This window comes from Sorex fumeus, unplaced genomic scaffold (genome assembly GCF_029834395.1).
Source record: "Sorex fumeus unplaced genomic scaffold, SorFum_2.1 ptg000026l, whole genome shotgun sequence".
In the NCBI taxonomy this organism is placed as follows: domain Eukaryota; kingdom Metazoa; phylum Chordata; class Mammalia; order Eulipotyphla; family Soricidae; genus Sorex; species Sorex fumeus.
The window spans coordinates 880,839-894,666 of NW_026606083.1; the positions used below are offsets into that span (position 1 = coordinate 880,839).

The window sequence follows — 13,828 nt, forward strand, 5'->3', positions numbered from 1 at the left end:
TTATAACAGATCCTGTTAAGAGCAGGAAAATATTTCATAAGCCTTGACTATTATTCTTAAGCTTACAGTATTGTTTGTAAGATTCTTTGTAATTTTACACTGACAATTTTCTTATGACTATTAAAACCGGGTAACTCTACAGAAGTGACATATTTTTATTTAGATAACTTAGAGTACAGATGAAAGCTTGACTATGATTTTTAAAATGCCTGGGGAGTTTTAAAGTTGTTTTCCTACCACCTCTCTGCAAAAACTCCATTAAGAAAAAAAATTTTCCCAAGACCTTCCATTTGGAAGTCAGTTATCAACACAAATCCCATAAAAGCTGTCTCACTCTCAGATGGAGATAAATACTTTCACCTACAAATGATGTCATAGTGCTCACTGAGGTCACTACTTTTTAAGAAACTTTATTTTGTATTGTAACTAATCCTTGATATGTGTTAACTTTTAGGACACAAAGAGGTTTTAAAAATTAGTTTTATTATAAATTTATTTACATTATTTTAAATAATTTAATGCAATAATGTTTACATTATTGTAAATAATTATTTAAATTATTGTAAATAGTTTAATATGATGAGAAAGAGAGCAAGATAGAGAAAAAGAGATGTTCAAGAGAGAACACAGGCTACTCCAGAGGGGAAAAAGCCAGGGGAAATCTCATATCAAGACAAAGGCCGGTCACAGGGGTGAAAAATGTGTTTTTTTTTATGTAGGAGTACTGCTATTTAGGAAAATGTGTTTTAATGTTTTTCATTGATGTATTTTTGTTTTAAGATTTCTGCAGTTACACCCTCTGTTGTGAGGCTACTATTCCACTGCAGCTAAGGGAATCTCTCCAAGCAGTACTGGGGATTGAGCCCAGGGACCCAGGTTAAGACAAGTGTTCTAAACTCAGTCACATCCCCTTCTGTATATGTACAAACTGTGAGCTTTATCATAGTATTCCGATTCTCAGCCCAAGAGTCTATCATATATCATGTATATTAAGAAATAACTCATGACTGATAAAAGAATGAATCAATGTACAATGTACATTTAATAGAGGGCATATCAAAATTACCAATGACAGCTTCCAAAAGCCTATATTTTATCCTGCCTTCCCTCCCTGCCCCAGACACCAGGTAAAAGCTGATAATACTCAGATAAATCTCTATGATATTGAGGCATCTGAACTTTTACTAAGCATTTCAAGTGTTCCATATGTATACAACTGTTCAAGAATCAGTGTCACTGAATAGATTTCTAGACTAAATCTGGCATTTCAGCCTCGTTTTTCCAAGGAAAATCCTCAAAAATTCTTCTGGATCTGTTTTTTGGAAGAAAGAACAATTATCTCCGATAACCACATTAATAGTCAATGTGCTTACGCTTCAAGTGACACTATGACAAATGAGATATGTGTAAAAATGATTATAACAATTTTCAATGAGGAGAAATCTGCTAAATTCTCATCATTGTGTAGGAAAGAGGGACAAATGGATTGTAAGATTCAGGCTAATGGTATGTTCTTGGCAGGTGCTCTGAGCTATTACGAAATAAAGAATTATGGTTTCTAGTTGAGTGTCCAAGTCTCTAAAGGGTGCTGTTTCTCTCACCCCCATATTTTTCTCTACTATTTCCTCCACACTGCAGGACACTATAATCTCCCTGCTGTGAAAAGTGTCTGCATAGCTTTTCAGAGGAAAGAAGTTATGTAACAAGGAGCACTCCTGGGAAATGCAGCAGTAAATGATTTTTTTCTGCTCTGTACAGTTCTATAAGCACAGAAATACCCCCAAACAAAAAGCAAGAGAAGAAACACTATTTTTATCAGAAAGCAAAAGTTTTATCCAATAAACACTGTTCACATTATCATAATCACTGTCCATTTATAAGTTACTGAGTGGTGGATACCTGGGACACACAGCTCAGTGGCCAGATCCATAAAGAAAAACGTTGATCCCAATATGGTAAGAAATGTCATAGATCAGCAGAGCTCTCAGAACAAATGCTGTTTGAACTAAGTCCGGAAGTAAATGTGAGAGACAAGTGAATGACAGTAAATATATACTCCAGCTGTGGGGTGGAAGGGAAAATACCTTGTTACAGACCACCTGATGCAATCTAGTGACATCAGCAAATAAAGGGAATAAGTAGCAAACAATGCTCGAGGGTTTTGCATGCTAAGCAAAAGGGGAGGGGGGGACTGGTCCGGTAGGGTGACTCTCCTCGTTATAGAGAAACCGACATTGTAGACAGGCTCAGGCCATCTGGGTCACTGTAAGTTATATTGTTACTGTTAGATAAATTGCAACCATTTTCAGGAAAGCTGATGAATTTCAGACATGTTGGTTAGGTAGAGCTATTTGGATGACACTCAGTGAGATGCAGAAGTCTGAAGTTGGGGAACAGAAATTGTGGTTGGGAGCACAAATCCATGAAGAAGCTGATTCGATAAGCAGAATCCAGCATTGGTCTATGGAGGCTGGTCTCCTAGTGAAGGCCTCAGGCCACGTTCGATCAGGCGTGCACCCAGCTGTATCTTGCAATGTTTTCATTCACAAGAATCAAAAACTAAGAATCCACACGTTTCTCTAATTTTCTATGACCTGTGCTTTTTCACACACTTTATCTATGGATCAGACTAAATTCAGAAAATGTAGACCTTTGGAGCATCCTTCCTCTTGAAATTCTGAAATATAGGTATATATGTCTCTTTCCTTAAAATATTTTATAGGAATAGATATTATGAGAAATTTTTGAGTGCAAATATTAGAAATTTGACAAATATCTAATGACCTCTGTACCTCTACTTCCTATTCCCCTTTTTAACACAAGAAAGCACAACCATCCTTCTAAACTCCATTAAATGCTTAAGGTAGAGTTTAGACCTAATCCCTCGGTCTCCAGTATAAATAAGTTCTTTCTTTTGCAGCCTTTACTGTGGTTTCCATACCTGATCACTTGACCACTTGACATTCTGTTACTCATCGATATTCTCGAGTGGGTGCCAATAACATCTCCATTCATCCCTGCTGTGTGCTAGTGTGGTCTGCTCATTCTAGAAATACAAAGAGCCTCAAACTGATCGTTCAGGGTCTTGACGAAGAAGTCTGACCATCTAGTAGGTGGATGGCCATGCGATCTTTGACATCCCGTGGAATCCATTCGGTAATGGCTCTAGTCCAGTGGTGATCTCCAAATCTCATTATGTGTCCAGCCCATCTGATTTTCGATGCTAAGGAAATGAGACAGCGTCCCTGATTTTTGACCAACCCGGATTCTTTCTCTCACTTGAGTGAAGCATGATACTCCAAGTATAGCTCTTTCGATTCCACTTTGGGAGACCTGAATAGCATTCTTATCCTGTTTTCATAGGGCCTAGGTCTCTGAGGTGTATGATAATGCAGAAAGAACAGTGGAATCAAAGAGATGTGACCAGAGTCGGAGGTTGTTCGTCCTCTTAGCTATTTCTTCCATGCTTTTGAAGGCATTCCAAGCTGCTCTCTTTCTTCTGCGCAACTCAGGTGCCAGGTCATTTCATCATGTTGAATTCTCGACCTAGGTACACATAACTGTTGCATTCGGAGATGTTCATTCCATTGAGAGCGAATGGAACATCAGGAATGAGACTGTTTCTCATAAACATTGTCTTTGTGAGATTCAGCTGTAGTTTGACCTTTCCACACTCATGGTCGAAGTTGGCCAGCATTTGTGCTGCTTGGCTAATGTTTGGTGTTGTTAGAATGATGTCATCAGCCAAGCGGAGGTGATATAGTTGCCAGCTGTCTATCTTCACTCCCATTCTTTCCCATTCCAGTCGTCACATGATGTTCTCAAGGGTGGCACTGAAGAGTTTTGGTGAAATGGTATCACCCTGCCGAACCCCTCTCTTGACATGGATGATCACTTCCTTGTAGAATCCTGATAGTGAATCCACTATACAGTTCACGGAGGAGCCTGATTTATTGAGTTTGAATGCCCTGTTTGGCTAGGGCTTTGATGACCACTCCAGTGTCAACAGAATCAAAGGCCTTCCTTAAATCAATGAACGTTAGATAGAGCAGCATCTTGAACTCCCGAGAAACCCCAATGATCTTGGTTATCATGTGGATATGGTCAATCGTGCTGAATTCTTTTCAGAAACCGGCTTGCTCGCATGGATGTCCTTCATCCTAGTGTTCTGCCAATCCTATTCAGGATGACTCAAATGAACAGCTTGTAGACAACAGACAAGACAGATAGGGCAATAGTTGCTAATGTCGTGGATGTCTCCCTTCTTGTACAGTAGTATAGTCCTGCTGGTTTTCCATAATATAAAGAAATAAATACTACAGACACTATTTCTCAATAAACAAAACGGATTTTTAACAAAGGGTTAAAAGTGGTTAACAAAGAAGGGTTCCCCTTATAACAAAGCATTTTTTAAAACTCAGAATTTTATAAAAACTCCCCATTTTATTTCATTTTCCCTGATTATGAACCTCTACCTAACAAATAATTCCTAAATTCCAAATACATCTTTCTAGCTCTAACACATTTTTCTGAAAATCACTTGAGAGAGAATTTAAGTGATTAAAGATGGCACAAACTGACTATAGTTCATACCGCAGCCAATGGGGTTGCCTGAGAAGATCCTGAAGTTGTTTGCAAGTTTTGCATGATTGCTGTATTTATCAGAGACCAAGCAACTGGTGATACTGATAACATCTAACTATTTCATGAGTATCGATACTCTTTCTTAATCTTTGAATGCTTATTCTATTGTACTCCCATTTTTTAATATAAAAAAAGGATTCTCGAAGAGAAGGACCACATGGAGGGCGGGAACCACAGATCCCGGAGGAAAAAAAAAAAAACAGGTTCCAAAAAGAGCCGAGATCACCAGCAAGTCCCAAATGGGGTAGGTACCGCATCCCGCCTCCCCCAGATGGAACCCCGGTGACCAGAAGCCTCTACAAGCACAGCCCGAGTATGCGGGAACTAGGACTTTTTTCAAAAACTTTTTTCAAAAACTTTTTTGCATAAGCGGCCGCGCGACATCTCTCTATATACAAAGTGATCCATGGGAAGTAAACCACCCAACCTTTCTCCCTGAAAATCAGAGTTAAGTTTGGAGCACGGCCACAGCCCCAGAAACACAAGGACTTAATGCAGAACCCAGCAGCTTGGAGCAGAAAAGTGAACGGACTATGCGTTAATCCAGGCCATCATGTCTGCCCGGAGGGGAAAGGGTGTTGCCCCATTCACCCTCTCTTCTCTGGAAAGAAGGATGGCGGCCACATGGGAGCCTTGTGGACAGCAGGTATGAGCTGGAGGTGTGGGGGCGACTAAAACCTCATGGGAAGGGGGGCGTTCCGGTCCGTCCTTCACGCCCTACCGAGGCCACCAGTCGCCCCCCGCGAGCGGCTCTCCAGCACGGCAACGGCCCCAGAAGCACAAGGACTTAATGCAGAACCCGGCAGCTTGGAGCAGAAAAGTGAAAGGACTATGCGTTAATCCAGGCCATCATGTCTGTCCAGAGGGGAAAGGGTGTTGTCCCACTCGCCCTCTCCTCTCTGGAAAGAAAGATGGCGGCCGCATGGGAGCCTTGTGGACAGCAGGTATGAGCCGGGGGTGTGGGGGCGACTAAAACCTCATGGGAAGGGGGGCGTTCCGGTCCGCCCTTCACGCCCTACCGAGGCCACCAGTTGTCCCCCACTAGCGGCTCTCCAGCACGGCCACGACTCCAGAACACAGAAACCAATTTCTTAGCTATCTGACTTTCAGTAGAAATACTTCCAGGGTCAATAGGTAAAATAGCCTAAATCCAAAACCAACATTTAATTCTTGAACCCAGCTGTAGAAAGCAAATCACTTCACAATGCTTTTTCAGCATGTCTGATTGGGGGGGGGTAAACTCTAAATAATAGTGGTGAATCTTTTATTGAAACAATGAATCTAATCAAAGCAGATATAGTGTTAACTAGAATTCATCTGCCTCACAGGGACTGGGAGGGGTGGGGGATGGGGTTCTATTGGGGTCCTTCATGGTAAAAAATAAGTATTGGTAAAGGGAAATGTGTTTGATATTTGCATGACTGAGACCTAAACCTGAAAGCTTTGTAACCTTCCCCACAGTGATTCAATAAATAAATAAATAAATTTAAAAAAAAAGGAGTCTCAGCATAATTCAGAAATTTATTCTAAAGCACTTAATTTTACATCAAAGCAAGTTTCTGACCCCAAGTTACCTGACAACAATCACACTTATCACTCTCTGATGAAGAGGCCCTACATGCATCCCCATGCTCTTCCTCAGGATAAGTCTTAAAGCCTGGATGCAGCTAGGAACAAGTTTGTTTCTTTGGGTTCAGAAAGACACAGCTCCTCATCCATGTCATACTCTGATTCATCTCTCTAAGTGGTGTGACTGACCATTAAAAGAGAAGACTAATAGCACTGGTGTGAGGAATCTTAAACACATTTGCAGGTCTTAGGCAATATTGCAAACTAATGCAAGAAAACAAAGAGGAGAAAATTAGGTATTAGGAAGAGGAGGGGGAAGTGGAGAAGGAGGAGGAGGCAGGGAAGGAAAAGATGGTAAAGAAAAAAGATGAGAAATGAGAGAGATGAGCCAAAGTCAAACATATATGTGTCTAAACCCAGTTTCAATTGTTTCTTTATAACCACACAAAATTAAAAGGCATAGATATTTGCTTTTTCTTAACAGAAAAAATACAATAGGTCATAGGAATTTATAAAACATAATACCTGAGATGTCTCAACCTTAGTATTAATATTTTGGCTCTAATCATCTTTGTTGATTTTTAGGAGCAGGTTTTATTCTGAGCACTGTGGGACACAGCAGGTCTTCATCCTTCTTCACTTCCTCCTAGAAATTAGGACAAATACACGTACATTTCCAGACTTTGTCAAAATCAAGTCATTAAGGGTCAAATGGGAGCTCAATTTCTAATTTTTTGAGAATCATCCATACTGCTTTCCAAAAGGGCTGAACCAGCAGTGAAGGAGGGTCCCTTTCTCTCCACATCCGCACCAACACTGATTGCTTTTGTTCTTTTGGATGTGGGCCAGTCTCTGTGGTGTGAGATGATATCTCATTCTTGTTTTGATCTGCATCTCCCTGATGATTAGCGATGTAGAGCATTTTCTCATGTTCCTTTATGCCATTCAAATTTCTTCTTTGAGAAAGTTTCTGTTCATTTTGTTGCCCCATTTTTGGATGGGGTTGGATTTTTTTTCTTGTAGAGTTCAACCAGTACTTTATATATCCTTGATATCAACCCCTTGCCAGATGTGTATTGGGTGAATATCCTTTCCCATTCAATACCATTCCTGGGAATATATGCCAGAGAGACAAAAAAGTATAGTCCAAGTGACATCTGCACTTGTTTTTTCATTGCAGCATTGTTTGCAATAGCCAGAATCTGGAATAAAAAGCTGAGTGCCCGAGAACAGATGACTGGTTAAAGAAACTTTGGTACATCTACACAATGGAGTACTATGTAGCTGTAAGAAAAGATGAAGTAGTGAAATTTATATACAAGTGGAACTACATGGAAAGGATGCATGCTGACTAGTAGGCTATAGAACGAACATGATTGCCACTCAATGACTCTTTTGCAAACCACAGAACCCAAAAGGAGAGAGAGAACAAAAGGGAATGCCCTGCCACAGAGGCAGGGTGGGATGGGGGATGGGGATAGGGATGGGATGGGGGATCGGGTGGGAGGGATACTGGCATAAGTGGTGGTGGAGAATGGGCACTGGTGGAGGGGTGGGTACTCGATCATTGTATAACTGAAACCCAAGCACAAAAATTTGTAAGTCTACAACTGTACCTCATGGTGTTTCACTAATAAAAATTTTTAAAAAATCAAGTCATTAAGAACCACAATTAAATTATCCTGAAATAATCATTAAAAAACATGACACATCTTGTTTGTTAGAACTGAATTTCTTTTTCTATGAGACATGAGAATTGTTTTTGATCCTCTCTGAAAAAACTCTGATTAATAGGCCTGGTCTCCGGAGTTCTGAAAAGAAAAATAGCATAGTTTATGTCTGAACCCCTGATGCTTGATTACCAAAAACTCTACTTTTTGACTAGAATTTTGTTCTTTAACTTTAACACATGTAGTTGAATTTCTTTGTTTAAATGAATTCAATAGACAGTGACTACTAAGAAGGTCATATTAGAAAGACCATAACTTAGACCAATGTGAAAGTTGGTGAACTAAGCTAAACTATTAGTGCATATTATTACTATACTATTATTATATACAACCTGAAATCTCAACACTACTACAATTCAACCATAAGATCCTTATTACTTAATTTATACTCTCCAATTGAAACTTCGTGAGACAGGAATAATAATATTACTGCCAAAGATTGTTTTAAAAATAAGTTAAATCATGTAAATTCAATAGAAGAATACATAGCTAGAGAAAAGTTACCATTATTCTAAGACTTCAGTGCAGCACTAAAGAGCTAAGTGCATGATAGGAAATAGCTCAGACTTCGCAAGCATTGGGCCTCTAATGCAACAGTTAACTATGCATGGTAATGTAAGAGTGAGCATGACTGCATTTCAGAAAAACTTTCCTTTAAAATAGAATGCAGGGTATATTTGGTCTGCAAGCCGCAGTTTGATGGTCTCTCATTCAAAGGTCTCTTAATTTGATTCAAGAAATATAGTCAAGAGAAGATTAGACAGTGACAGGAGGTTAATCCTTGGGGATGATGAGTTTTCAGTGGCCTTTGATACAGACTATCATGGGATGACCAGAAACAGATTATTACAATAGTCCAAGCATGATTCATGAAGCACCTGTCTCTAAGAAATGAACGTGTGAGCCTTATAGCAGGGAGTGCCTCTGGTTACTACACTATGATTTAGTTCTCTGAAGATATTTTCCTGTTTTTCCACAAGGCCTTAGTTACAGTTATATCTCAGATTCAGTAAATTATAAAATGTAAACCTAGAAAACCTCTGGAGAGCTAATTAGCTAAGGATAAAAATGTTAACGCTTTTATTTATTTATATGGATCCTAAAGTAGGTGAGTAGGTAGAATTTGAGACTTGCACTTAAGTTACTCTCAACTTCAAGAGATGATTTCAATTTTTCATATAGGATAGTAAGACCTTGGATGCTGGCCTCTCAAACAGCTAACCTGAGTTCGATCCCCAGAACCCCATCTAGTCACTTAAGCACTACCAGGAGTGAGCCCTGAGTACAGAGCCTGGAGTAGCCTCTGTTCACTTTTGGGTGTGCTTCCCCCAACTTCCCCCTCCCCCCAAAAATGGAGAAATTCAGGCTCTCATTCAAAAGTGACAAATCTAAGCTTTGTGCAGTCTCCATATTGTAGTCAATGAGATTTATTTGAGACATGATCAATGTTAATTGAAAACTTTTTCCCAAAGAGACAAATCTACAGAAATACATTATATATAATATTATATTCATAATACATTTATACACATATAATATGCATACATAAATACAAAAAGGTACTTTATTTTCTTTATGTATTTTATTATAAAAATTAAAACATCATGGAAAGAATCAAGGAGAAGAAGTGAGTGGGAAGTAATGGGTGAACAAGCATCGGGGCTAAAATTACACCAGTGATATGAGGGGTGTAGCCATATACCCAAAACACAGATTTAAACAACAGTGTAAACATGAGATCTAAGCGTAAATCACTGTAACTTTGTAATGTGCCTGTCAAGTTGATAGGTGGGGGTAGTGGGGACATTTGGATGGGGAGGGAATCTGGGAATACTGGTGTAAGGAAGTTGACACCAGGGGGATTGGTGTTGAATTATTGTATGCCTAAAATTCAATTATCAGTAACTCTATAAATCAAGGCTCTTTAATGAAAAAAATATATACATATTATATATTTACCAGGACTTTTTATTCTCCTTGATACCATTTTGATTAAAAAATAAAAGACAAAGATGTGTACCTGACAAATGATATACAGAATGGGACTTAAAAGGAAGTATAATATTATAGATCCTAAAATAACATTGTTACATTAAATGTAGTTACACTGTCATGTAAATGAGAAAATGCAATCTTAGGTAAGATTGAATGAAATGATGTGATTTTAAAACCTATCTTTTTAACTTGTGGTTATACTAAAGTAGAAATTTCAAAGATCCTATGGACAATATAAAGTGAGAACTACTATGTCCTTATTCTGTTACATGGAATTCTCCATAGTTCTAACCCAACATTTTCCTACTTCCTGCCATACACAAAGGAAACCAGCAGTGCCAACCAAACCATGTTCTGGACCTTTGTACATTCATTCTACTTTCTTATCAAGTATTATTGAGTCCAAATCAAGTATTAAAGTATTACTTTCTCAATTTCTTAATGCATTGCTAAATTGGCAGTTCAATGTTCTTGTGTTAGCTTTATTCCCTCCCATCCTCCTTTCTCTCTCTTTCTCTTTCTTTCTTTCTTTCCTTCTTTCTCTCTTTCTTTTTTTCTTTTTTGGTTTTCTGGGTTGTACTTGGTGGGACTCATGGGTTACTCTTGGCTCTGCATTTAGGAAATAGTCCTGGCAAGGCTCAGAGGGTTATGAGACACTGGGGATTGAACCCAAGTCAGCTGCATGCAAGGCAAATGCCATCCCAGCTATACTATCACCCCAGCCCAGATAGCTTCATTTCTAAGGCAAAGAGAAATTCCTGGTCTATTGAAGATATATTCAATGTTAACAAAAAACTAATACATGAATAATCAAATGTCACTTGATATAATGCTCATTTCTTCCACTTAGTGTAAGATCACACAAACCCAGCAGTGTTACTGCAAGAATTGGATGTAAAAATATGTGTAGGATATGCCTAATACATAACAAGCACTCAGTAATTGAATACTGCTACTAATCCTTATGAATAGGACAGCACACACATCACTCTGTTCTTTTAGTCACATTCATTTTACTGTGTGGCTAATCATTTCCGCTCTTCCCACCCATCCTCTTAAGATTCAAAGGAGCTTAATAAAGTCTAGGAAGTATAATCACTAAACATAGTTAATATAATAAATATAAGTATAAATATAAATACATGTAAATATATAAATAAATATAATAACGTATCTTGATAATGATATCGTTTCATTGTGAATTTTGCCTATGTTTATTTTCTAAGGTCACGTTACCTTTGCTGATGTTTCAAACCATCCTACGAAACCATTCTCCTTGCAGAACTGATCCATCTTGAGGCCATTGTTAATGAGCATATCCTTCCCTTGGTCACATTTGTTGGCCAACAAAACTACAGAAACTGGTTTGCCATTAGGGAGACTTAACTTTGAATCCAAATCATTTTTCCACTTTGTCACTGCTTCAAATGTAGCTGGCCTAGTGACATCAAAAACAATAAATGCACCCATAGCTTCTCGGTAATAGACTCTTGTCATATTTCCAAATCGTTCTTGACCTATTGGCAAAAAAGTAAAAGAAAGCAAAAATGTATTATAATTTAAGACTTAGTTGTCCATTAGAGACTTATAAGGCTTCCAGTATGAGCAGAACACTCAGTAAAACATTTCAGTCTTAATCTGTAAAGAATGAGTTCCATACATAATCCTGAAGCTTTGTTCTTAATCTTTGCACAGAGAGGGAACCTATTTATTTAAAATAAACAAACAGAAATAGGGATATGATTTAGCATTAGAGTGCCTGCTTGCCCAGGAGACGTGATGCCACCAAGTAGATCAATGAGTGAAATTCCAGGCAGGGATACTGCTGCTGTGACCTGAAGCACCACAAAAAGTGTGTTACCCCATAGCATTCCAACAGAGGCCTCCAGAGCTCTAGCCAATGACGCTCAGGGAGTCAAACCCAGTCTCACGCACAGTAGGCTATCTACACTTAAACACTCAAGAACTCAGAAAACTACTTGTTACTAGTAGCATCTTCAACATGTCCAATACAGAATATTTCCATTGTTCTAATAACTTCAGCTACAATCATTCAAATATAAAAGCCCTGTCATAGAATTTATATCTCAGTGAAATAAGATAAACTATACACATAACAATTACTAAATAATGTATTCTGTTAAAAAGACATCCATATTTTCAAGGAAGGCAGTTTAATATCAAGGAATATTTTTGTCTCTTCACTATGAATCAGAACTGTAATTTGAAAAAATGATCATGAAGATACATTATTGTCCTCATTTTAAAGTTAGAAATTAAAATGGGCTAAGTGACAAACTCTAATTATACAGTTGTGAGTAAGAGTTCAAATGTGAGCTGCCGGGGCTGGAGAAATAGCACAGCGGGTAGGGCGTTTGTCCTGCACGCAGCCAACCCGGGTTCGATTCCCAGCATCCCATATGGTCCCCTGAGCACCGCCATGAGTAACTCCTGAGTGCAGAGCCAGAAGTAACCCCTGAGCATCGCCAGGTGTGATCCAAAAAGCAAAAAAAAAAAAAAAACCCACCCAAATGTGAGCTGCCTGAATCCAAATTCCATATCCATTTTCCACCAGTGAACATTCTCAACTACTAAACCACAGTTACATACTCTCTCTTCCAGCTTTATGCACAATCGGGTACACCGCTAGCTTCTGCACACCACACTGAGTCTATGCACACTCCATTCAACTCAACAGGAGAAATATTGATTGGACACCTACTGTATCCATGCCAGGAATACAGCAATGAATGAAATTATCTCTACTGGATAAATAAAGTCCCTGCTCTTAGTAATAACTAACATACAAATAAACATAAGGACTAGCTTTAAAATATATTAGAATCAATTTTATTCTAATCTTAATTTTAAAGGAAATTTTGGCAAGTTTTAGAAACATCTGACATTTAGTTTATTATCTGCAAAATGGCAATAAATGTGAAATAAATAAATCTATGCAAAGCAGCAAGCAACTGTCAACTAGTTGGCACTTGAGTTTTGCTATCCTTTTCTCAGCACATTAAATACTTTGAAAGATAATAGAACAGGTCTCCAGATAGAATTTATGACAGAAAAGTATAAATATTCCATCTAACACAAAATGTAAAACTCCTGTTGTGGAAGGACATGCCTTTCATGTGGGAGACCAGGGTTAATCAGCATCAGCACAGAGTCCCGAAGCACCCCACTGGTGTAATCCAAAAGAAAAAAATCCCATTTCTTCCACTACTCACTCCCGATAATTGCAGATCTCACAGTTCACCAAGATTTGGTTAATATTTTCTGATGCAAAGACCTCAAGGTGTTTAATGAGACAAGAGATTTTTATATGGACTTGGGAATTTATTGGGAGTTTTATAGAGTTATACTGATTAAACCAATGCAGATATATATTTAGTAAGCGAACCAATCTTTAAAGGAACAAAATTCTGAAATGGATACAGAGTCAAGAAAATACTTGTCAATGTACCTCAAAGAGCACACCACAATGAAAACCATGTGGAGGCTAAGGGTCTTTGACAGTGAAATTTAATTCAAACGAAGGAAGGTTTTATGAGGATACCATGTCCAGATATATCACCATTAACACTACAGATTGTAAGAAGTCATGATTCATAAACACATAGAAAAATAAATATGTGAAGGGTGTACATACTTTGTGTGAGCTTGTGTGTTCCATCAAACACTGCAAGAAAGAATGCAAAAATGCAAAATGCTTCCAAGATCAGCGCATGATGACCCTAAAATATTTCTTAGATTGGTTATATCACAGAAGGCTCTTTTAAATCCCCACATCATCCAGTCAATGAAAGAAAGCATAAAATACTTCATATGACATATAACCTACAGATGAACTTTCATTATTTTTGAGTGAATTTCAATTTTGTTTC

At 38.2% G+C, this 13,828-nt stretch overlaps 1 protein-coding gene across 1 annotated transcript in view; it reads right to left on the reverse strand.

Moving 5' to 3' along the window:
- Positions 1-13,828, reverse strand: part of RAB38 (RAB38, member RAS oncogene family) — an 88,181-nt gene that overhangs the window by 46,068 nt on the left and 28,285 nt on the right. The window contains exon 2 of the mRNA XM_056114693.1: positions 11,175-11,455. Within this exon, the coding sequence (XP_055970668.1) occupies positions 11,175-11,455 (281 nt within the window). The remainder of the gene's footprint in view (positions 1-11,174; positions 11,456-13,828) is intronic.